Source organism: Diadema antillarum, unplaced genomic scaffold (genome assembly GCF_040938485.1).
Source record: "Diadema antillarum isolate AM-2024a unplaced genomic scaffold, OU_Dant_1.0 seq00001757_RagTag, whole genome shotgun sequence".
NCBI lineage: Eukaryota > Metazoa > Echinodermata > Echinoidea > Diadematoida > Diadematidae > Diadema > Diadema antillarum.
In genome coordinates this window covers 431,087-454,928 of record NW_027272439.1, presented here as the reverse complement: position 1 = coordinate 454,928, position 23,842 = coordinate 431,087, and the positions used below count along the sequence as shown (strand labels likewise).

The 23,842-nt window shown below is 39.3% G+C and overlaps 1 protein-coding gene across 1 annotated transcript; it reads right to left on the bottom strand.

Annotated features, from left to right (window-relative positions):
* Positions 1-329: 329 nt before the first annotated feature.
* LOC139712092 (uncharacterized) lies at positions 330-23,838 on the bottom strand. Its single transcript, XM_071623927.1, has 13 exons — positions 23,706-23,838; positions 19,869-20,495; positions 18,849-18,974; positions 18,197-18,388; positions 16,367-16,449; positions 14,236-14,413; positions 10,048-10,204; positions 4,983-5,153; positions 4,423-4,516; positions 3,824-3,997; positions 3,110-3,239; positions 2,274-2,594; positions 330-1,779 (listed from the first exon to the last, which is right to left on the bottom strand). Exons 1-13 carry the CDS (start codon positions 23,719-23,721, stop codon positions 1,457-1,459), a joined length of 2,592 nt encoding a protein of 863 aa, XP_071480028.1. The 5' UTR covers positions 23,722-23,838; the 3' UTR covers positions 330-1,456.
* Positions 23,839-23,842: the final 4 nt, after the last annotated feature.

Genomic DNA, 23,842 nt, shown 5'->3' with positions numbered 1-23,842 from the left:
ATAGAAGAAACTGCATTGGGGTGAACAATTACATGTGTGTAATTAATACCCTTTCAAATGCAATTCATCTAAACAAAGACAACAAAGTAGAGGGTGCTGTTTAGCACTAAGCTCATTTCTTTTTATCTTGTGATGCACGATTTCCTTTGTGCCTTAGAGTTCGATATTTCATTTGCTTCTCTCTTGAGGAAAGAGGGATTATAATATTACCTCTCTTATTTCCATCTTCCTTTTTCTACCCCTTTCATTCCAATTGCTGCATATGCCCAATAAAAGTCTCCTGCACATACGTAAATCATACAGATTTTTTTTCTCTCTTCTGCTTATGAATGAACAAGTATCTTGATGTTTTATCTTGCCTTGAATAATTCAAACTTTAAGGCAATTAAGGTGTTTGTTGTTTTGATTAAAAACATGCGATGAATCAACCAGTGAGATAAATAATGACCAGCAAGATAAGACTACAATCGAAAGCTGGCTTACATACCTCTTTAACACTACGTGTGCGGTGCATTTCACCCCAACACAAAACAATATCTCCAGTACAATTCAATGAAAGCCAGCTACACAGACAACATGGTTATTCCACACCATGAACACAAATTCAAACCATTTGTGGATTTGGCAAAGCCATGGAAATCTTGAGATACAATATGAAAACACAAATAAGTTTTTGCAGAAACGGCCAGTAAGCGTTACCTTCAGAAGAGATCAAAAGAACAGGAGGACTTGACTTTGAGGCCTTCTTTCAACAGGTAAAGGAATATCTTCTTTGAAACATAATACTGCATCCCAATCTCTGCAGTTCTTTGGGTTTTTGTTTGTTTGTTTGTTTGTTTTTCCAGAGTGGGTAAGAAACATTCACTTGATGGACATAGATATACTGCTAGGTTTCAGTTCCCATGTTTCTTTCTTTCTTTCTTTTGTGTTCTTCCTTTCTTATTAAATGGTGGAGTTATGCTTGAGGTATCATTTCATGTGTTTTAATCAATCAAGACCACCACAGTATAACATCAATTCCCTCTGAGCATACATGGAAAAAAAAAGAAGAAATATACATATATATTCTGATGCCCACTTCAATAAACCACATGTTAAATATAAGATGCCCATCATGATTAAACTGCACACAACATACAATTATGCCATATTCACTTTTCTCCCCAAAACGCTCAAAAACAAGGCAATAGTAATTCACAAAAATTCCTAACTTTAAGCCAACAATAAGCACTGACTCCTTACATTTCAAACAAAAAGAAAAAAATACAAAACCTCACTGTCCTTTATCATCAACAGAGCAATACCTCAACTCACATGAAATAAGCCAAGTTACATAGACATTTTCACTGATACTAATGGTGTGTACATAATATACGTTCATGTCACACTATGACGCATAGGCCTACTGTTGAATGCTGGAGTAGAATCTGCCATGGAGATACATATATTATATTTGCTAAATGTACCACCCGCTCCCATCTGTACCCATATAACCCCACCAAGACTGGACATTGGTATCCATGAGGTCAAAGTGGCCAAAGAGGTCGCCACCAAAGGATGAGTTCCCCACGCCGGGGTCGAGGTAGGTCTTGGTGGGGTCCAGTCTGGGCCTATTCTTCTGGTCCACTGCTTCCTCAAGCCAGAATCGGTGGATGGCAAGATGCTGCCGAGGACCGGATGTTGAGGACGTGGACTGGTCACCATGTTCTTCCGTGGACAGCATGTTCACCAGGACTATTAGTTCCAATGATCCATCATTATCCAGATCACCTATGACACCTACACAACACAGCATAATAAAAAAAGAATGCAGTACAACAAAATGATGTTACTCAACTGTATTTAACAAGTATGAATCCTTGCTATATGAACTGCAAGCAACAATGCCTCAAGATAAGCAACAGATTGTAACTTCTATGCATCCTAAATGATGGGCAAGGACCATTTTACTCTGATTTTATGTAGCTGTGAAGTTCTGATTCATCCTCATCCTACTACGTAAAATTGTAAGCTGGTGAAAAACGGGGCAAATTGTCATAACAAAGTATCAACAATCGATATAAACAAAGATTAGCGACACAAAGATGAGCTGGGTTTTTTCCTGTTGTGTTACTTTTACACAGATTAATGAACATCACCACCAAAAAAATTTAATATCTAAAATCAAATTTCGGGAACATGTTATGCAAAGCGAAGCAAACACTGAAGCCAAGAATGAAATCTCTGGGTGAACATCAAGCTACTGAATCCCAAGGATCAAAACAGACAAGTACCTGTGCTGGTCACAGTTGGTATCATCTGGTAGCAGCCTCCACCAGGAATTGGGCTCACATCTCGCCGTCTTCTCGCACTGCCTGTGGACCACGTTGACGATGCAGAGGACGGCGGCAGTGACGTAGATGTCCAATTGGAGGGCGGGGAGGAAATGGCATCTGAACGTGTGTTCAACATGGATGTGATGTCCAGGACAGTGGTTTGAGATGGATCAGTGGGTATGGGCGGTACTGATGATGAAGCCAAGTGACTGCCCGTCGCCGTGGTTACTGATGGTTCACTTGTAGACATGGGGTCTGGGGAGGAGCCCCCTGATGAATCTGGAAGAGATTAGTAAAGGCAAATTCCATTGTAGATGAGAAGTCTAGCTCTTACACACAAAAGGAACCAAGTTGTTTGAAACTAATTTAAGAAATGCAAAGCACTGAACTCTTAATTCTTTTTATTTTCTGACCCGTGTTGTAAGAATGCAAAGGGAATAGATAAATCAAGATCAGCACCAATAAACCTGCTACACCTACACTGGCAAATAAATCACAAAAGGATCTCCTACAAATCGATATAACACACTGATACCATGGTAGCACCCATGACACTACTTCTGACTACGGAGAAAACAGGAGCCAATACATTCAAAGAAGACATGATTAACTTTTGCCTTCCAAAACCACTAAAATGGGGCTCAATACCAGCATTACTGACAAAGGACTATTACCAGTATCACAGTGTTATCATATGCCTATGAACCAATTTGTTTAGGAAAAGGGTCTAGTGATGATCCCTATCTCTACTTCTGTGCACAGTTGGCCCACACTAGATGCCAATGTATACGTACTGCTGTAGTAGACGTAGGAGGAGGCTGACAACAGCACAGCAGGACTGAAAGCCATATCTCTGTCCATGATCACCAGTCGTAGGGTGCTGAGAGAGGCGGCGAAATCAGAGCACCAGTCTCCACCACTAGCCTGTGGGAAGAGAGACAAGAGAGAACACAAGGTACATTGGAAGATTACAGGTAATTACAGGTGGAAATAACCAGTAATTTAATTGCAATATTGGGAAGTGTATCATATAGTATCTCACAAAATTTGCAAGTTTTTTCAAATTCCATACAACATCTTCATATAGATAAAAAAAAAGAACTTCCCATCTATCTAACATGTATTGACTCTGTAAAGAGTAAAATTGATCCATGGACATTTTCTGCGACAGCCATATAGTGGAAACATATGAATCATGTGTGCTATGGCTGTAAGATCATACTGTAGATATATCCAGGGGAACCTATCCAGGGGAACCTTTTTTTAACAAGGACCTGAAAAACCATGACACCTACCTTTATTATATCAGGTTTCTCATAATATCAGGGTACAAAAACAAAGAAACAAAAAGAGTTCATACCTGCAAAATCACCTTCTGTTAGAGGACAGTTTTGTCATTTCCAGCCTCTTTATAATGAGATTTTGTTGTATAATTATATCTCAACTGGGGTTCAAATGAAAAGGAAGAAAAGGGGGTAGGAAACCACCCCTGAAGTCTGGTAAGATACCTCTGTGGTGGTGGTCATCTCTCCCTCGTCTTGGGACTGGAGCCAGAAGGTGAAGGCATCCCGGTAGTCATCCATCTTGAGGCTCAGCGGGGAAGGGATGAGGGGTGAAAGGTCACCGGGCATGCTCACCGTGAGCCACAGCTCCTTGCCATTCCTCCCATCCAGAATTACAACCTGGAAGAGACAGAGTGAGTTCACCGGTGTAGAAAGAGAATGGATAATGGTCAGTGGAAGACATTTTATAGCAAATCTAAAAGTGTAAACTTGCTTCGCAAACAGAAGAGACGGTTGCCAAATTATTGTAAATGCAGGTCTAATTTGAGGAGAGGAGATTCATAGCTTTGCAATGATATATAACTCATCAAAACTTGGAGTTTCTGGCTAAATGAAATAAGTGATAGAAACTAACACTTTTTTTTACCTTTGAATATTACAAAACTCCTTAATACTGTCATGACAGGATTAGATTAAATGGAAAGTTTCCATTCAACCATTAGCATACCATTATCTCAAACTGATCTAAGATTAACAAACTTTGGGGAATGACTTCAATTCTTTGTGAAACACCCACTGGACCACAAGACAGGAACAGGACCTACCAAATCTTGGGCATCGGCCGAACTGTCCACTGCGCTCAGGTGAAGCAGAATGTCTGGAATGCTGTCATCATTGAAGTGACCGGGAGCTGGCAAACTGTGGATGGACAAAGGGAAAGGACATGGTCTTAGTCCATTAACCAGTCAATTCTTGGGGAATATTACTGCAAAAATGGTTAAGTTATCATCTTCAGAGTGGCACCTCTGAAATTCAATACATAAATTACATGAGGAACACTTCAGTAACTACTATAATAATTCCTTGATCTGAAAAATGTGAGAGAGAAACAGGAACTTTTATCTTCTAAAATGCCTTGCCAATTTGAAAATCAGTTAAAAATCTATCAATATATTTTTCTATCAATTATTTTGTACGGAGAAAAAAAAAAGAACATGCGGAATATGTTAAAAACCTACTACTAGGCAGCTCTGTAAAGACCATGGGGCCAGAATCAGTTGTTTTGGAGTACTTATGCATGCTTGCCTTCCAAACAGAATGAGTCATGGAGTTAAAGTTTAATTTTATCTTTAAATTGTTCTCTTGGAAGAAAACGGTAATCTACCTCAACACTTCGTGGGATGTCGCGTAGTCTGCTACACTCCACAGCTCTTGCATACTGGTGCCGTTGACGACAGTGACGCGGGCATCAGCGGAGGTCAAGATAAGGTCGTTTGTCCCATCCTGGGTCATGTCTGCCACAATGGCTGGCTGGTGGAAACCAACTCCTTCTCCTCTGCAAAAAAATAAAATAAAATTAAAAGTGAGATGAAGTCATCAGTGTCTGAATGTTCAAACAAACTATGTAAAGACTAGGAATTTAATGGAATACCAATCTTATGCATAATCTTAATAATTGTGTACCTGTGTGTGATTGTATGTTAGTGTTTCCTATGAAATGTAATGGCTTTCCAGAATAACACAGATTTCAAATGACCAATGTTAATCTGTGGGGTTTGTTGTGCTATTGATGAATGACATTGCATGAAGCTCCCGAGAGGATTTTTCCTGTGGAGCATAACATAGAACTACAACCTTTGACCTATAGAGGTCAATCCTTTTACAATGAATTGCCTAGCAGAGTTGGAGAAGGGTATGTCACAGCATCAACTCAAAGAAAAATTAAAACAATTCTTAATAGACAATATCTAAACTTGCTATTTAAATCAAATTGGGGGGGGGGGTGCCATACATGGTTGAAATCACAATAGTGGTTACTCAAAGCTCTATCTCCTATGACAACTGTTCATATTACTCTTGGGATCATCAACAAAACTTTGACAAAACTAATCTAAATCTGTCCACAGTAACAAAACTTTGATATCTCACCTTATACAATATTTCACTCTGTATGTATATCTTGCCTTTCTTTCTAAATTGATTTGCTTTACTATCAATTTCATTCTTTATGTAGACTCTGTATTCCATGGTGATTTCTTTTTTTTAGGAAAATCATGAAAATTCAAGAATTGATTAGTAACTAGATGAAATAGAAGAATGTGAAGTACAGAGCGCATGAGTGTTTTTAATACATCATCCATATGGTCATCTCTAAAGGAATTCATCCACATGAAAATTTCCACATAAACTGACTTTCTATAGACATGTGGAATGGTGTTTCATCTGCAAGTACTGCCTTCCAGGCTGCCTCTTGCACTACATTTATCACAGTCATCTACCTGTTTTTTATGGATTATTGTGGGTTTTTTATTCAAATTTGTCAATGGGACATCATCTGTTGCAAAGATACACAACCCTCAGCCAAATATTGATAGTAATCGCAGAAACCAGCAGAATAATTTGAGCTATCCTTTGTTTGACCTACAGTATGCTTAACCCATTGAAGACGGGCTAATTTTGCTACAACAAGCACTTCCCATAGACCCCTGCCCGAGTATACTCGGGACTCGTCCTCAATGGATTTAAAAGATGAAACTCTGTTCTCAATGACCGCTGAATCAAATATGGAATATGAACTCTTTTTGTCAACACCGGCTGAGTAGATGTCATGCAATAGTTGCTGAAAAATATTTGCCACATGTCAAGCCATGTGATATGCTGTTAAGTGACAACACTAAATATTGTGCATCTAATAGTCATAATTTTTTTTTCTTTTGATAGTTATCACTTAGTAATGGGAGAGCAGCCTTAGTTTATTTGGAAAGGTGAACATCATGTACTTCAGACTTTGGATCTAATGGGCTTCAAAAAGACAATAAAACATTGCAATTTGGTACTCGCTGACAGCAACCACAACCAAAAAGTACCATGAAAGAGAATCACCTTTTACGGTAGAAAATAGCACAGTCAGCATGAAAATATTGGCTGAGTCACACCAGTATCAACAGGATTACTTCCAGCATGGAGCTACAATGTGTGTACATGTAGCTCCATGATGCAAGTATGTCCTCTTCTTGAGGGCTGTTATTATATACATATCACATGATAACTGCAATATGACAGTTCATCTCGCATCAGTATTAAAATGGGTAGAGTTCCTCCTCACAAGTGTGACTCAATCTAGTAACCATATGTTGCAGTTCTCAACCAACTTCATTGACAAAAGAATTAAGTATCAAATCAATATGCATAAAACCTACGCTACACACATTCACGCATTTAAAAAAGAAAAGAAAATAAACAACAGGCAAGCTTAGAAACACCTCTCCTTTAAATTGTTTCACTTCATTCTTTCATGGAATGCTTGACACATCATCTGGTTGCTCCTAAGAGAACAAAATCATATTTTGTGCTGTAAATATGATACCGTACAACATATTGTGGACATCAACAGGGATGGTCATTCAAATTCAGATCTAAGTAGATTCCTTTACAAGATCACAACTTTCAATGCATTTGGAATTAATGTAGGTGGATACCTTCAAGAATACCATAGATATACAATTATTTTGTGAGTTTCGACTTCACAAAATTGTTATGTCAGAGCAAAGTACATTTTGTACACACCAGATGTGGATCTGCAACACATGCTATGCAGTGTGTTGTATGTATGATGGCTCAAGCATTGCTTGGAAGTTTCACGCTACAGAACTGTAGCATGAAGGAAAGGGTATCATGTCAGCACATTGTGGAATGAATAAGTAAATGAATGAATGAATGGATGGATGGATGGACGGATGGATGGAAGAATGGACAGATGGCCAGAGACATGAATGAATGAATGAATGAATGAATGAATGAATGAATGAAAGAATGAATGAATGAATGAATGAATGAACGAATGAATGAATGAATGAATGAATGAATGAATGAACGAACGAACGAACGATTGAATGAATGAATGAATGAATGAATGAATGAATGAATGAATGAATGAATTAATTAATTAATTAATCTCAGGGGCTGGTTAAAAGACATGGCAAACACCAGTTGCACAGCTCACTGCTTGACTTAAATCAATCTCTTTAAACAAACAACATAAAAAATCAAACACACACCAGACAAACAGTGTCAGGTGGAGATCTGAATTTAATACTTGGGCTGGCAAGTTTTACAGTGTTCTCAATGCTTGGTTGAGCTCCCGTCACGCAAGCTGATCTTTTTCACTCATGTGCCATGAGAAGGAAAGAGCACTATTGTTTAAATCATAATCACCTCTGACCTGGGAATGGGACCATTGTTTTTCAGTGATCATAACATTCCTAGAGAACCCTTGTGTGCAATACACTGTACCATGCAGATATACAACACAGAAGTCCAAATCTGCAATCTGCAGCATCTTTTATTCCTTTCAAGGTGCTATATTCGATGTATTGAAAAAGACTTGAGAGTACACAAATTTGATTTTCATCCAAAATCAAGTTATTGTTCTATTTGCTTGAATGGAAGTAATTACAAGAGCTAAAGTAAAGGTCCACATTCATTCTTATTCATTTAATTATCATGTGCAATTAAAACAATGTAGAGCCAAGAATTAAGTTTAATACTTCATATGATGGTACAGATAAGTGCTGAAATGAACTTCAATACACATCGTAGGTGACAAGATTATTGATTAACAAGTTCCACATTTGTGACCTTTGAATAAATAGATGATGCAATGATATGACAAAACCAAAGTGAGTCAGAGTCAGAGAAAATTATGTCAGATATAAGTAGCCATGTTTGAACAAATAATCTAGGGTGATAAAAGACGTAAATGAACAAATATGTTAATCTTTGAGTGTGCCATGAACATGTACCTTGACCCTTTAAGACTGTGTTTTGTATGTTGTCATTGCATTGTATACCTTTGTTTTTATGTCAGATACAATAAATGTAGTTTTTGGTCTTTTAATCATTTTCAGGGATCAGGGTGGTCCCCAACTTGAAATTTGAGCACATTGCGAGCTGAGAATCTGAGAATATTGCAGAATTTTTTTGTGGGCAGAGCACACAACACGAGCATGAAGTACACAATATTTCGCAGCTTATCTCTCTTTGTGCTGCTTACATTTGTGACCCGCTACAACAAAAGGATCCTAAAGTCGCTGACAGCTGAGCCGAGAAAATCGAGTTTGAAGTCACATCATCAAAATCGGTCAAAACAATGGGATTTCTGTTTTCGGCATAATTTTGTAGTCTACTGTTTTGTCTATCATCTGCTGAAATTTCGAAGCTTAATGATCAAAGGAAAGGCAAGAAATCAGCGTTTTTCTGGGACTTGATTTTCCGACTTTCAACGTAACAGAAACGTGTCCGAAGATTTGGATTTAGCGCCGCAGCTAGACTCCGCCCCTAGCAACGAGGGAATAATCTTATTGGTCAATGCATGGCATCCTGATTACTGATTGGTCCTGCGTAGACCGCTGGCGCTAAGCTTGAATGAACATCGCGAGGTCGCTAGGAGCATACCTTCTATTGTCAAGAAGTGAAAACTGTCTCACCTCCCCTTGATCATGATAGCGTCAGAAGGAAAACTTTGAAGGCGTTTTTCTCCAAACTCTGATTTCCTCGACCACTTGACATGCGCTAATAAAATCATCAATATCTCCGCAACCGAGTACTTTTATGAGTAGTGTTATATACGAAATTATTAAAAGCAGAAGAGTATGGGAATTATATCATGCCATTTTCAGAAAATTGTCCTCCCCCGACTTTCGGATCCTTTTGTTGTAGCGGGTCACATTTAATGTTCTCTCTCAATGTTTTGCACACAAATATATCTATTAGTACAAGGTAGTTTGATGTTTCTTATACTTTGCACATGTTTCTCACATGTTCGAATACATTTTTTTTTTTCAGCTTGTTGAAAATTCTTGAGGATGTTGCACAAGAATTTGAGCATGTTGCAGTGACATGCTGAAAACCCTTGTGGACCACCCTGACGGATGTGAGTTGGATAAACTTATTTGAATTGCCAGCACAGGAAAGACACACATAGAGTATTTCTGTTTCCATTGAGACTTCATACACTCGTCACTTCATATCATTTCATTCTCTTTTGTTGTTGTTGTTGTTGTTGTTTTTTCTGAACATCAAATCTCATATGTTTAGACTGTGAGAGAGAGAGAGTGAAAAGAAACACCAGAGACAGATTAAAGAAAATTTGGAAGCGGGTTAAACTAGTTGGATAATTGGATCTTGAGTATTCTATCACATCTACACTGACTCTCTAGTTTGCTTCCTACCTCAAAATTTCAGTCACGGGAAGTTGTGAGTTGCTGGTGAGGTAGGTGGCACTCCGGCGGATTGAGCGCCGTTTGTTTGATGACTGAACCTCAGAGGTGCAGTCCGTGCCAGTGACGTGGCAGAGGAGTTGATCCAACTCCACCATCCACATGGATCCTGGGGAGAAAGTAAGGAAGGTTTATAGACAAATTAAGTCGACTTCCAGTAACTTGCAGCTGATATCCATGCCTTCACTATCTTACCACAAGTAGGATCTTTGCAAACATGGGCACATAAAAATATCAAAGCACCTTTTTCCACAGTGCCTCAAGTTAAAAATATAAACTGTTATATCACTGGTATAACTGTCAAACTTTGGCCTGGCACAGAAGGAGCAGAGAAAATTGTGGGTGTGGTCCAGATGACATCCACAGGTCGAGTGATAAGGTTTCACGAGACACCCCTGCCGGACCAACAGCCCCGCATACCAAGCGCTACTGGAAGTTTCTAAGATCTTGGAAACATGAATAGAGTGTTTGGACCGAAAAGATAGCATGATAAAGTTCGATTTTTATTTTTAGTTGTCACAACAAATGAATCCTGTACCATGAGCAAAACAGGATAGCATAAAGACAAGTGATCCTTTCTTGCATTATAACTTATGATACATTATGAATAAATACTGACCAGGAAGATCTCAACTTCTGGTCATGATTATGGCATAAAGTGTCTGAGAGAATCTTGATGAGTTCGCAGCTCTCAAGCTACAAATTAATGGCACTTGGTATCTGATCGATTTGCATATAACACTTAATGTAGTATACCTGGGCCAAATATAACATATATACATGTATGTGTACCAACAAAAGACATCATGTTATTGTTATAACAAGAACTTGGGGCATGCAGATGGAAGGAAAACTCAACATAAGCATATCAAGTATGCCAGAGGCAGACACGGATGTGAGTAACACCACACTACAGTGGGGGATATTGCTGATACATGTATGACAAGACATGCAAAATGATCCTGACCTGCTCATAACACCACTGAAGGTGACGAACAGGCATTCACATGAGTGTCCCAGGATTCCTATCAAGTTGGCCCCATATAGTCAGCATTTTCATCACTTTTCACCTTTTGGCTCACTCTTTTTTCATTGGAATTGACTTTCTATAGATCTACATGTATAATATGAAATTATACCTAGCATGGAAATCATTACTTACTGGCATTCAAACTGATGGGAGGGGATCATTAAGAACTGTTCCCTTTTCGTAATTTCATTCCAGACAAAAACCCCATCAATGTGAAGAAATAAAATACCAAGTGAATTGGGTTTTTCATGTTAAGCTGGATAAGGGCTCCTAATGTCGTGTGATCTGCTATGCACAACACATTTGGCCATTAGTAGCTGACTGTGGAAATTTTGTCTATAAATGCCTATCACAATTGGCACCAAGACTGAAATTGTGATATGAAATGTGGAGCAATGTCAGATCATGAGGTACATGTAAGTTGTTGCGATCACATTGATCGTAAACAATTTTTGATCCATCCAACACTTTTATACGATCAAGATTGCCTCGACTGACCTCAAAATCTGATATGATATGATTAGATCTAATACTAGTATCACCACAATTACTCCAGGATTCAGATCACTATTTCAATTGTGACGCAAATCACAGTAGAAGACATTCAAAGAGAGAATTCCACCATCGGCTACTTATGGCCTATCATGGCATGCATAGCAGATCGCAGAACAGCGAAAACCCAGCATTGACCTTTACACTGAAAATAAACTCACTTCCAGAGAAACATCAGAAGGAAGAACACATTAGTTTCTCCCATTTTATGCCAATTTGAAATGTTCATAATCTATTTAACATGTTTCATGAATTAACAGATGAGGAGGAAACCTGAGCTAGCTGACTGAGATAAAGCCAGTTCAGACAGTTATATGAATACTAAATTGATCGCAAGCTTACAATAGGCCCATCGAGCCCACCCTCTGTGCAAACAAAGGCAGGATCTACGAAGCGCTCAGTATCAACAAGATAAGAAACGTACAGTCAAATGTCACTGAAATATCCCATTATGAACAAAAGTTCAATGTAAGAGGAAAGCAATGATTACCATCCCCTTGATAATGAGGTAAGCAGAGCCGGTAGTAGACATTTTGGCAAACTCTTTTCAACAGCTGTTTTTACTTCCTCTATCCAAATGCTCATGCCTTTTGTGGTACAATGATTTCCAATAGAGCATGAACATGCACATATAGTTCTTGCATGTTATTGGTTAACGTTAGAATTGCCACAATTCATTTTGCTACATGACATTTGTGGATTTTACATCCGTTGTTGTCTGTAATTATTTCTTACTTGACTACTGTAAAACGAGGAATGTTCACGTGCATTTTAATTTCGCGAGCGCCAAGATTCGCGAAATTAAAATGCACGCGAAATTTCTTATCTACACTATATGCATTGAACGCAAGTGGCAATTCTGCGAAAATTTCTTGAGATGAAAAAGGCTGTCGGCTCCAATTCGCGAAAATTTCGTGCCGCGAATATATCATGTTTTAAAGATATTTGAAATCAGAGGGTTATTGTTCAAATATTTTGTCAGCCATGGAGACAGAAGTTGTAATTCCAAGGGAAACACAGAATATGGGTTCTATTACCTCCACTGTTGCCTTCAATTTGGCCTATTTCATCAGTATCTCCATGTTTTCAACTGATGCAAATTTGTGGTGGATTTCCATGAGTGTATTAATTAAATGCATGCACTGCTACTTGTTTTTCAGACAGCTGTGCACTGGATCTAATCATTGGACCACATCTTATCTTCATATCCATGGAAGTCTGCCCACGACTGTTTGACTTGATATGGACAAACTTTGGACAATACACAGGGGCAGAATTACCCTGGTAAAGGGATATTGTAGATTTGTGTAACGTGTAAAAATAATCTGGGGTCAGAGTCCATGGACTGAATGAATGTCTTTTGAACACTTGGGAGATAATGGGCCGAATGCATAAAACTAGCAATTATTCGCAAGCAATTGCTTGTTTTTGTGCACATGGATTAAAGTAAAAGGCTACCACCAGCAATTGCTAGCTTTTACACATCTGGCCCATACTGGTTGTACAATGTACATACTGCCTGATGCAATCTGAGCCTTATTTTGAATCAGTTTTGACATTGGCTTCCTGGCTTACAATTGAGGAGTGTCATCCATTTACTACAAAATACATACACGTATTTTGAAAGTATAATGTATAAATTAATGTGAAATAGGGACTAATGGTCAATAAATACAACAAAAGGACTATTTTGCAAGTGGTGGAATTTGCAATCAAGAACCACACTGAAGGAATGGAAGAAAAAATGCACCCATTTTCAAGAGAAGAGTGAGAATTCTCCCACCTATATTGGCAGGCATTATTTTCAAGAGTGGTCAATTCCATGAATATCTGCCATCAAAAAAAACAACAACAAACAAACAAACAAACAAATCACTGAAAGATCTTGCAAAATATGTACGGCATGTACAATAATTGAAGTTTTGAATCTTTATCACATTCTATCTCTTACTGTTCCATTATAAAAAGCATTTGCGTACTCCAAACCAACACCTGCAAGGCACAGCTTCATTCAAGCAGTCTTTCTGTTCCTTTTTATAATATATCTACAAGTACCACTTCCAAGAACTATTGTAAAATCATCACAGCTTTCGTGTAGCCATTTTCTCAGAGACACATGCCACCAAGGAACATGCACAACACAAAAAGAAAATGTAAGGGATAAAAAGGAAGCATTCTTATCATTTTATAATTGTTGTCTACTGAATAACATCTCTATGACAACAAACACATTATGCCAAAACATGCCTATTAATTATATAATTCTCTGTATGCGTTGGCTCCCTATTCAATCAGTCAAGATTGTGTATATAGGCTAAAATACAATGTATCAGATATGATAGCAAATTCACACTACACTGTATGCAAAAGCACTCAAAACTGCGAGTTCATGAATAGCATCCCCAGACAGAGACACACACAAACACTTCATGATAAGGGCAAAGTAATGCATTCACAGGGAGAGTGTCATAAACAACGAAAAATAATAATGAAAATAAAATTAATACATTTGAATTGTTTATGAACAAGAGACTGCACAAGACTGCTTTTTCACACACCTTGAGATTTTGCCGTGCCCGAACCGAACACGACTTGCGGCGGGGAGTCCTCTGTGGCCTGGTATACAACAGGGGGACAAGTTGTCGTAGCGGCATCAGGCATGTCTAGGTAGCCCCCGAGGGACCGGCCTGTCTTGCCCGACAGAAGCAGCAGCCTGCCTGGCTGTGTGGCATTGACCTAGGGGGCATAGACAAGAGGACAATATTTTAGAGAACATGTTTCCAACCAAGAAATGTGCATCTATCAACACTGTGTTCATGAGGTACATGTAATTAGTACTTGAGCAATCATCAAGTGTATGAACAATCTTTCATGGGTGGCAGAAATAGATCAGCCAGGCAAGAGTGGCATGCCATTTTACCCTAACCTTGAATATTAGTGTGTTTGTTTGTTAGCTCTCCCCATATAAAGGCATCAATGACATGGTGAAGGTATTGACACTCACAAACTTGGCAATCAATGCATTCTGCCCACAAAAAACACTGATGCACACGTGAGAATGTTGTGAAAGTAGAATTCCCTCATGATTTTTTCCAATACACAAGAAGGTTTAAGTTAAAAACCTTTTTCTGAGATAACGAGAAACCTCTTATGGAATATCAAAGAGCATATAATTCGAAGCAGAATTCAAAGTTCATTTGATTAATTTTCACAAAGTTAAAATCTGCATCCCCTATCTCAACCAAAACTATATCATCCCCTTAAATCTCTATAAACTTGTCTTTTTTTTGCTGTTTTTTTTTCCATAGTGGGGGGGAGGTGATAGATTTCAAATTTACAGACTAATGACCACCGGGGGGGGGGGGGGGGGGGGGGGGGGAGGGGGGGATCAAATGACAAGGGCCATGAATGCATCTTTAAACTGCAAGTAGGCAAGGCACGGTGATCATAGTCGTGATGACAAAGATTAAATGATGATTACAGACGGTATAAATGTTTCAAGTGACTATACCTACATGTAGTTTCAAGTTTGATCTGTGACACCATGTTTTGGCAAAGATCTGGGGTACGATAACTGTCATACTTTTAGTTTCACATAATCGTACACTGCCAAAAAATCTCTGTATGAATGCATGAAGAGTGCAGACAGCTTGTGCACAAAGTTTTGTATGGTATTGACAAGTGTGAGAACTGAATCTGATTTCTTGGAAAAGAGGTACCAGGTATATTTCAGTACCTGATGTTGTGACAGAGATCATTGAAGGAATTTGTCATTTGACCTTTGAACTCACTGGAACTCATATCATGAACTGATCCACAATGCTAACCCTCCATTCTGAGCTTGTTTTTTAATAGTTATGTGATGAATGTACTCTCAGTTTTATGCAACTGTCTAAATAGATACCTTTGAAAAAAGACAACACTACCACAAATGTAGTGGCAAGCCAATATACTTTATTGTAATTAAATTTCATGGATTTTTCCTTGGGAAGCTTGTAAATGACAAATACTTGCTTTGCCTTCTACTAGCATTATGTACAGTTTTTGCTTGAGTAGACAAAATATCTTGTATCCCATTTATACACGAGATCAGACCCAGGAGCACTGACCTCGCTTTTATAATTGCAAGTCATGCACAAAGCCCTTGAGTAGTCTAGCAAGACTGATTACACTGTTGACAGAGTAGTCTGAGGATGCGCAAATAACCACTGTGACCACATGGGGACAGAACAGACATAGTGGACAATGATTTTACAGCTCTTTATGGTCCATCTGGTATCAGCTCTGTGAAAAATCTCTTCTTGGGTTTGCCTCTTACTATAATGTTGAGTGAATACCAATTCAGTCCTTATTTTAAGTTTCTCTTTAAAAGCAAAAAGAAACAAGAAGATACAACAGCACAATTGACAACATTCATCAGATGAAACATAAATGCCATATTATCATTCTTGTTTGACAATTGATAAAAACAAACAAAAGAAAACAGCTCATTGATGAAATCAGCACATAATGCCTCACAAATTTACATTTCTCTCAAACTGAGTTAAACTGAACTGAACAGAGGATGTACAATGTTACAGAAACACAGCAGTGAAGTCAAAATCATATGGCCTTTTTATGACACCACATGTTCACGGCGTAAATAAGATATTGATTATTAAAACAGTTATCTGAATGTGACTGACTCACTTGGTCATCTTCAATCTCTTGACCGTGAGTGACCACTAGATCCAGAACCCCGTCCTCATCCAGATCTTGGGACAGGACCTGGGCTGGTAGTAGGACCAGTCGGGAACAGTCACCGCAGGGTCTGCCGTCCAGAGGACATCACCTGAAATGAGCGAGATAAAGAGTGGATCAGGATACTATATTTCTTGATCACTTCCTAGTCAGGATATAAGTTCAGCTGTTTGTTTAAAGGAAACCAAAACCCAAAGAGCAATGTGGATTGAGTGAAAGCAACAACATTAGTAGAACATATCAGGGAAAGTTTGAGGAAAATCAGACAATTGATGCAAAAGGAATGAATTTTCAAAGTTTTAGTGTTGGAACCACTTGATGAGGAGACTACTAGAGGTTATGACGTATGTGTGGACAACAACATAAAGAAAATAGGGAATTCTGATTTTCCTCAAATTTTCACTGACGTTTTCCACAAATGTTGCTGCTTTCACTTACAAATTACTATTGGGAACTACATTAACCCACCTTGACAAATGAATTTAGGCAAGATCACTTTTCCTTTCCAAATTTGACTTAAATATATCTATATGTGCCACATTTGTGTCTACTTGGCTTCTTCAGAGTGCACTGTTCATATTTACATGTACAACATACTGTAAAAGTGCAAAATTTGCATGGCAAGAAAATGGATGTAAAAATAAAAGCATGCATATTTTTTTCTTTGTTATAGTACTACAGATGTTTTGATTACACTGAATAAAAAAAAATCAAATTAATTTCCTTTCTATCGTATCTGGCTTTAGCACAAAAAAATCATGTGAATACTGTAGAATGAGGAATGTTCTCATGCATTTTGATTTCGTGAATTTCAAAAGAGCCGAGTTTCGCGAAATTAACATGCATGCTTTATTATCATATGTACAATGTATGAATTAAATGTTAAGAGGCAACTCGCAAAAACATAATGTTTTACAGTATTTCGGCTTTTACAGTATTGTAGCTCACGGCAGAGTCCGACATGCTTGCTTTACCCCAAATCATCTTACAGTAACTGTCTTTGGTGTTTTTCAGGGATTGTATCAAATGCATGACCGACTCCATTATTAAGTTTCTAATCCCCCTGCCTCCCAGTTCTGCTTGTTTGCCTACTAAAGTCTTTTGCTGGAGTGATCTGCTGTTCCATTTCTTAAGTTTTCAGATACAGTTAGCACTGGAGAACTAGCTACACATAACCCAGCTGAAAACTACAGTGGGCTTGTCACGGGTGCACAAGCATGAAATTCTTTAAAGCTCACACTGAAAGAGGCTTTCTCGTTCTGATTACAATTAAAGTCTTGGAATGAAATGACTAGCTGTAAAAATCATGGTGGTCTGAATTTTTTTTTTTCTTTTATGAATGGTCAACAGTGCGATTCCTGTGGTTTTCGGACCTTGTGGACTATTGAAACAAGGCAAAAATATATACATTTGTCAGGTTAACTGCAACACACTGCCCAGGTAATAAGTAACAAACAAGCAAACTTCCGCTTTGGACCAAATTCTAGATATCAAAGGTTTTCTCATAAACATGTCATCCTAGATACCCACATATGAATTGCATGTACATGTTAGAAATATTTCTCTAACAAAATCTTCAGCTCATTGCAGAAAAAAAGTTTCAACACATGACGTCACACTGCCTTTCTTCCATTAAAAAACAAAAACAAACGAAAAACCATACAAATCAGAAATACACAATGTACTACGAAGCTATCTTATGTCTGGAAAATGAAGAGATGTATGAAATAACGTTGACTCTACTGTCCATCTGCAGATAGAATAACAATCAGGTCTTACCTGATCTGCTGTCAATGGCCAAGATCTGACCATCGTAGCCAGCGGCCAGACAGTCGCTCTGTCCGTCCTGGTTGCAATCCAACTGGCCGCAAACCAGGCTGGTGATGGTCTGATTGGTCCGCACCTCCCACAGCTTGTCGCCACGCCAACCGTTCATGGCCATGACCCCCCCTCCACAAGGCACAGTTACGTCTGGATAACAGTCAATGACGGCAGAGCAAAAGGATAAAAGGAAGTGATGCCAAGTGATATACTCTGGTAGCTCATTTCTTATGTTAGCCCGGCTGCATAAAACTATGGTGACCTTGTAACTATTGGTAATTACCAGAATAACACTTTTTGAAAGCCAAGATAACCAAAGCCAAGAATTCACTGATGGTTACCATTGCCCACAGAGTTATTGTACCAAACATTGTTAAGTTACAATGAATGCATACAACAGTGCCACGATGTCAATAACTTAGTTCATTTTGCTGCAGTAACTTGGCCTCAAAAAAGCATACGATGTTAAGATTGTACCCAGTAACCAAACAACTCTTATAGGGTGCAAAAATTTGGGATAAGTAGCAGCAAGCAACATCATCTTCATGATGTTTTGTTAACATGGACATGCTGGAGAAGGATGGGGCCATTTGCAACAAATTATACTTACTCCTGTCAGAACAATACTGTTCCATATCCTCAATTGAGTTGTAGTCCAAACTATTGCCATATCCAAAGACAATATCATCCATGCCATCTCTGTTTACATCAACAAGCCTCACAGGGGACTTGGAAGCTGCAAAAGAGCGAGCAAATCATGCAAAAATTATTAATATAAACTATCACAGGGCTTAAAATTAAGTTCAAAACTTATATCCTTCCCCTTGCCCAAATAGACACCTGAAGCTTTAATACACAAACATCTCGCATGAAAGATAGGGAAAAAAGAATGTCATGACATTTATCTTATCTGTGTCTTACTGTATATCGTTATCATTTTGTGATTTCATTCATGGACATGCAAGTTCATTGAAATATATGTGGCTTTCTGTAATTTGAATCTCATACCAGTAATGGAAAGTTGATTACCATGGAAATTATTTTTCTCTAAATCTAATCAGCACTCGCGAGGAGTTGATGATGTTTTCCTCTATACCTTAGAAGCATTATTACAACATCACTTCCATCTTTCATACAGCTTTACCAATTGAATCATCTGTCATTGTTTATTTTGGTTACAGAATTATCGAAAGCCTCTGAATCGCAAACTGTGGCCAGATCAGGGCTTCATGTCATAAAAGATATTAGGATAGCAAGTCTTGCTGGAATGACAATTTCCAATAGCAACACACAATCAGAAAGCTGGAGCAACGGACAATCAGAAAGCTGGATTCTTGTTATTACTATAACTACTGTCATTCAAGCAAAAAAGTAACAGTTGCTGTGATATCTTTTTTTTTTTTTAATATGGCCCTGCTCCTTAAATTGGTGACACTTTTTTTGAAGATTGACATAACATAATTGAATTGTAAATTTCTGTCTGACTATGTGCCAGTTCCATGAAATCCTTCTCTTAACTAACATACTTGGCATGTGGAGATATTGAAAAGTGCAAATGATGACGGCATACTAATAATTTCTGCAGCAACAATTATTCAATTTCATGATGGAGTTGAGGTTGTATGTCTACCTAGTGATGCTAACTGTACATTCCAGTCCTCTGGCTCACAGGGGCACGGAACCAAAAAGTACAGCAACAGGATGATAGCGACGGATACCAGAGCTAGAATCACTGCCAGAACGTGATGCACTCCGATGCCCTGCTCCTCTTCCTCTTCTTCATCCCCCGCCTCCTCATCCCCATCCTCCCCGTCGCAATCCTTCAGTGACATCGCGTCATGGTTGGAGACGGCATAGAGGCTCTCGATCCCAGTGATCGATATCACCTCGGCCATGCTGACATCGTCGTGGTGGTGCAGGTGTTTCTTACGCTTCCGGGCGGTGTTCGGTGTGAGGGCATCCTTGGTGCTGCTGACTGACTGGGCGTGGCCCCGAAGAATGAATTTCATCTCGATGTCACCACCACCGTTCATCTGTACTGCAGTCTCTTTTGCCTCCTCCTTTCCAACTTTCTCTGTATCTTCCTCATCTTTCTCCTGTTTCGATTCCGTTTCAGGGTCCTCAATCTTCCTGTAAGACTCGGATTGCTCATTCAGGTCAGCTTCCATTTTGCTGTCATTATTTGGCCTTTCCACATCGTCATTGCAATGCTCATCTTGTGCAGCCATGTCCCTGGTAGGGCTGAGATCCATTGTACCTGTCAACAATGAACATGACAATATCACTTAACTCTGAGAGCTCACTTTCCCCTCATAGCGATGTAGCAGCACACATGTTTTTGCAAGACTGAGTACTGTAGTGAAGTAAAACAGTAAACCTACATGAACACAAAAACAAAGATGTTGATATACAGTGTACATTATAATTGTGTACAAGATCAAGTACTATGAAAACAAAAAAATAAATAAGTGCTGTATTTTAATATTATGCTACATGTATGCTTCTGTGTGAATATGGCTACCAGCAATAAAATGTCAATACATACAATGTACATAAAAAGAAGACATTAGATATCAAAATAAACGTGTGCATTCTGTTAAAGCATATTAAAAGTGAAAGGCTTTTAACAAAATTTAGGGATGAAAATGCTCAAAGGAGGATTACAAATGGATATGATGTGTGAAAAGTCATGCCTTCAGACGGCAGACATCAGAAATTTAGACAGCCCATTCCCATAAGTAAACACGCTATAATGAAATTTTGGTTTAAAACCAAAAATTCAGGCCGCAACATATCAGCTTTATGTTTTATATGGTTTATTTGTTCAGTTATAACAAAAGAAAACTGCCAGTTCCAATCCCGAGGACTTTGTCTGAGTCCAGTGCACACCAAACACCAACATTCCGTCCCTGCCCTGGTTGAGAATGGAGCAATCCATTTTAAAAAGCAGTGGATGATTATAACTGTGCTGTGTCTCTATTTTTTCCGAAGTGGTATTCTGAAAATCTTCTAAAAGTTTTTTCCTAAGGTTTTGAAACTTAGGAAGGGGGCAGGAATATGCAAATTTCTGACTTAGGAAGAAGTTGGTATTCTAGAGTGCACTTCAGAAAGAATTTTAGGAAGATATTTAAGAAAGCTCCACCCCTGTTGTCAACAATCACTGCACATTGCCATGTTTGGTTCTGCCAATACCCGGTAGTCCCTTTCTGTTCGAATTGATGACTTAATGTGACTTGGTCGAGAGGAACCTGGGAGAACGACATCTTATCCGGTCAATGGATTTGAAATTTGTGCGCATGCGCTGGCCGTCAATTCAGTGTAGCTCTCCCAGGTTCCTCTCGATCGAGTCACATTAAGTCATCAATTCGAACAGAAAGGGACTATTGGCAGAACCAAACGTTGCACATTAACTGTTGTCAACACTTCAAATACACCTGTAAGTCTTCAAATTGAAGAATTTTTTCGATTTTAAGTTCCAACGATTTGAACTTCGAACGAAACAAATCCTGTGAGCTCCAACTCCTGGGTTTCATCAGTGACCTCCACAACAACTTGGATCAGGGCCGGTAGACTGATGTTATGATTTTGGACTTCAGCCAGGCATTTGACAAAGTAGGCCATCAGGGACTTCTTCGAAAATTGGGCTTCTATGGAGTGAGAGGCAAAATCCTTCAATGGATCTCCAACTTCCTCCTTCATCGAAGCCAGCAAGTCGTCTTAGATGGACATAAATCATCTCCTGTCGATGTCGTCACTGGACTCAGGTGTCCCACAGGGATCTGTTCTGGGCCCATGCCTCTTCCTCCATTATATCAATGACTTACCTGACAAGCTCTCTTCAACAGTACGGCTCTTTGCGGATGATGCCATCGTCTACCTCACCATTGATTGAGAACCAACATCAAGCGCAACAGCTCCAGGATGACCTCACTAGGTTGGGAGAATGGGCTTCCACATGGATGATGGAGCTGAACACACAAAAATGTGAGGTGATAACCATCTCCAGAAAAAGGAAGAAGATACAGCACCAATACACCCTGAACAACACTCCCCTTAGATCTGTCAATTCAACAAAATATCTGGGCATCACAATTACCCCTGACCTGAAATGGAACCAACACATCAACAACATCTGTCAAAAAGCCAACAACACTCTTGCCTTCCTCCGACACAACCTGCATATTAACTCCCCTGAACTGAAAACAACAGCCCACAAGACTCTCGTCCACCCTCTTGTGGAATTTGGAGCTACAGTGTGGGACCCTTCCATAAGCAAGAGCAACCACCATAGAAATGGTTCAACGACGTGTAGCCAGATTCACACTGAATAGATACCACAACACGTCTAATGTGCAATCCATGCTGGAAGAGCTCCAATGGCCTTCCCTTTAACAACGTAGAGAAGAGTCCAGACCCACAACGATGTACAAACTCCACCACCACTGCATAAACTTCCCAACCCAGTCCTTACTCCAGTTGCCGCACCTACCGTACTTTGTAGTACAACTTCAAGAGCTCTCCATGCACAAGATTATGTCATTCCACGCTACAGAACAGAACATCACAAAATGTCCTTCTTCCCCAGAACACTATGAACATGGAACATCCTCCCACTGAGTACTGTAACCGCACCATCACTGGAAGCCTTCCGCCATCAACTGACGGACGGCAGTGGATATTCAAGACCCTGGACTGTTTTATTGCACGTTATAGCAGAACTAAACTTTATATCACTCTGCACCATGCACCTCAACCACTATGTTTCACCCACACACTCACACACATCCAAAGTTTGCAAGAATCTTCAAGTTTGAAGGAGGCAGACTGAACCGAAGAAGAAGAAGAAGAAGAAGAAGGAGAAGAAGAAGAAGAAGAAGAAGAAGAAGACGACGACTACGATACTACCCCCGTCATGATCCTGAATACTACAGTGCGCAGCCCCCATCACGCTACGCCTTGGGGCTGGCAGTTTTAATATTAATACTCCTAGGCGGATAGGATCGCACCTCAGTATTGTAAAGCTATCCCCCTGGCCTGCTGGTTGCGGTGTACAACAACCACTAACTAGTTAGCACTGACCTGACAGAGCGACTGGACTGCCCTACTTAAAATTGTGTGATTATTAATCCACTGTTTATGTATACGAGGGTACCCGTCTTTTACGGAGTAGGTAACGTACTGAACAATGATCCGAGACACTGCATAAACGTAACAATTTAACAAGGTAAATGCTGATCGATCGAAGCCTACCAATGATTTACATGCCACCCACACGTCACACGTACATGTAACAGCACAGCAGTGCCAGTGCCTGAGGATGAGGAGCTGAGCTGCAGCGCCACGCTACGGCATTGGCGGGTAGGGCCTACCGGTAGAAACCTTATACAGCCGTTGTTTGCGTGCGTGCTGTGCAGAATAAACACAGCAAGTGATTAACTACTAAAGTAATAATATCAAAATACTTTACCTGTTTTCTTTCCCATGCTCGATTAATAGCGACTTCAGTCGGCACGAAATGAGAGAGAGTTTTCACTCGTGTGAGGTGCGGTTTGTCGTTTGTTTGCTCGTTCGGGACTCAGAGTTGCGCCGGTTCATCGAGGTACG

Coding starts and splice junctions, on each gene's coding strand:
- LOC139712092 (XM_071623927.1), bottom strand. Junction 3,998..4,422: donor CGGCCGATGCCCAAGATTTG/GTAGGTCCTGTT, acceptor TGTCTCTTCCAG/GTTGTAATTCTGGATGGGAG. Junction 3,240..3,823: donor AGATGACCACCACCACAGAG/GTATCTTACCAG, acceptor CTCTTCCCACAG/GCTAGTGGTGGAGACTGGTG.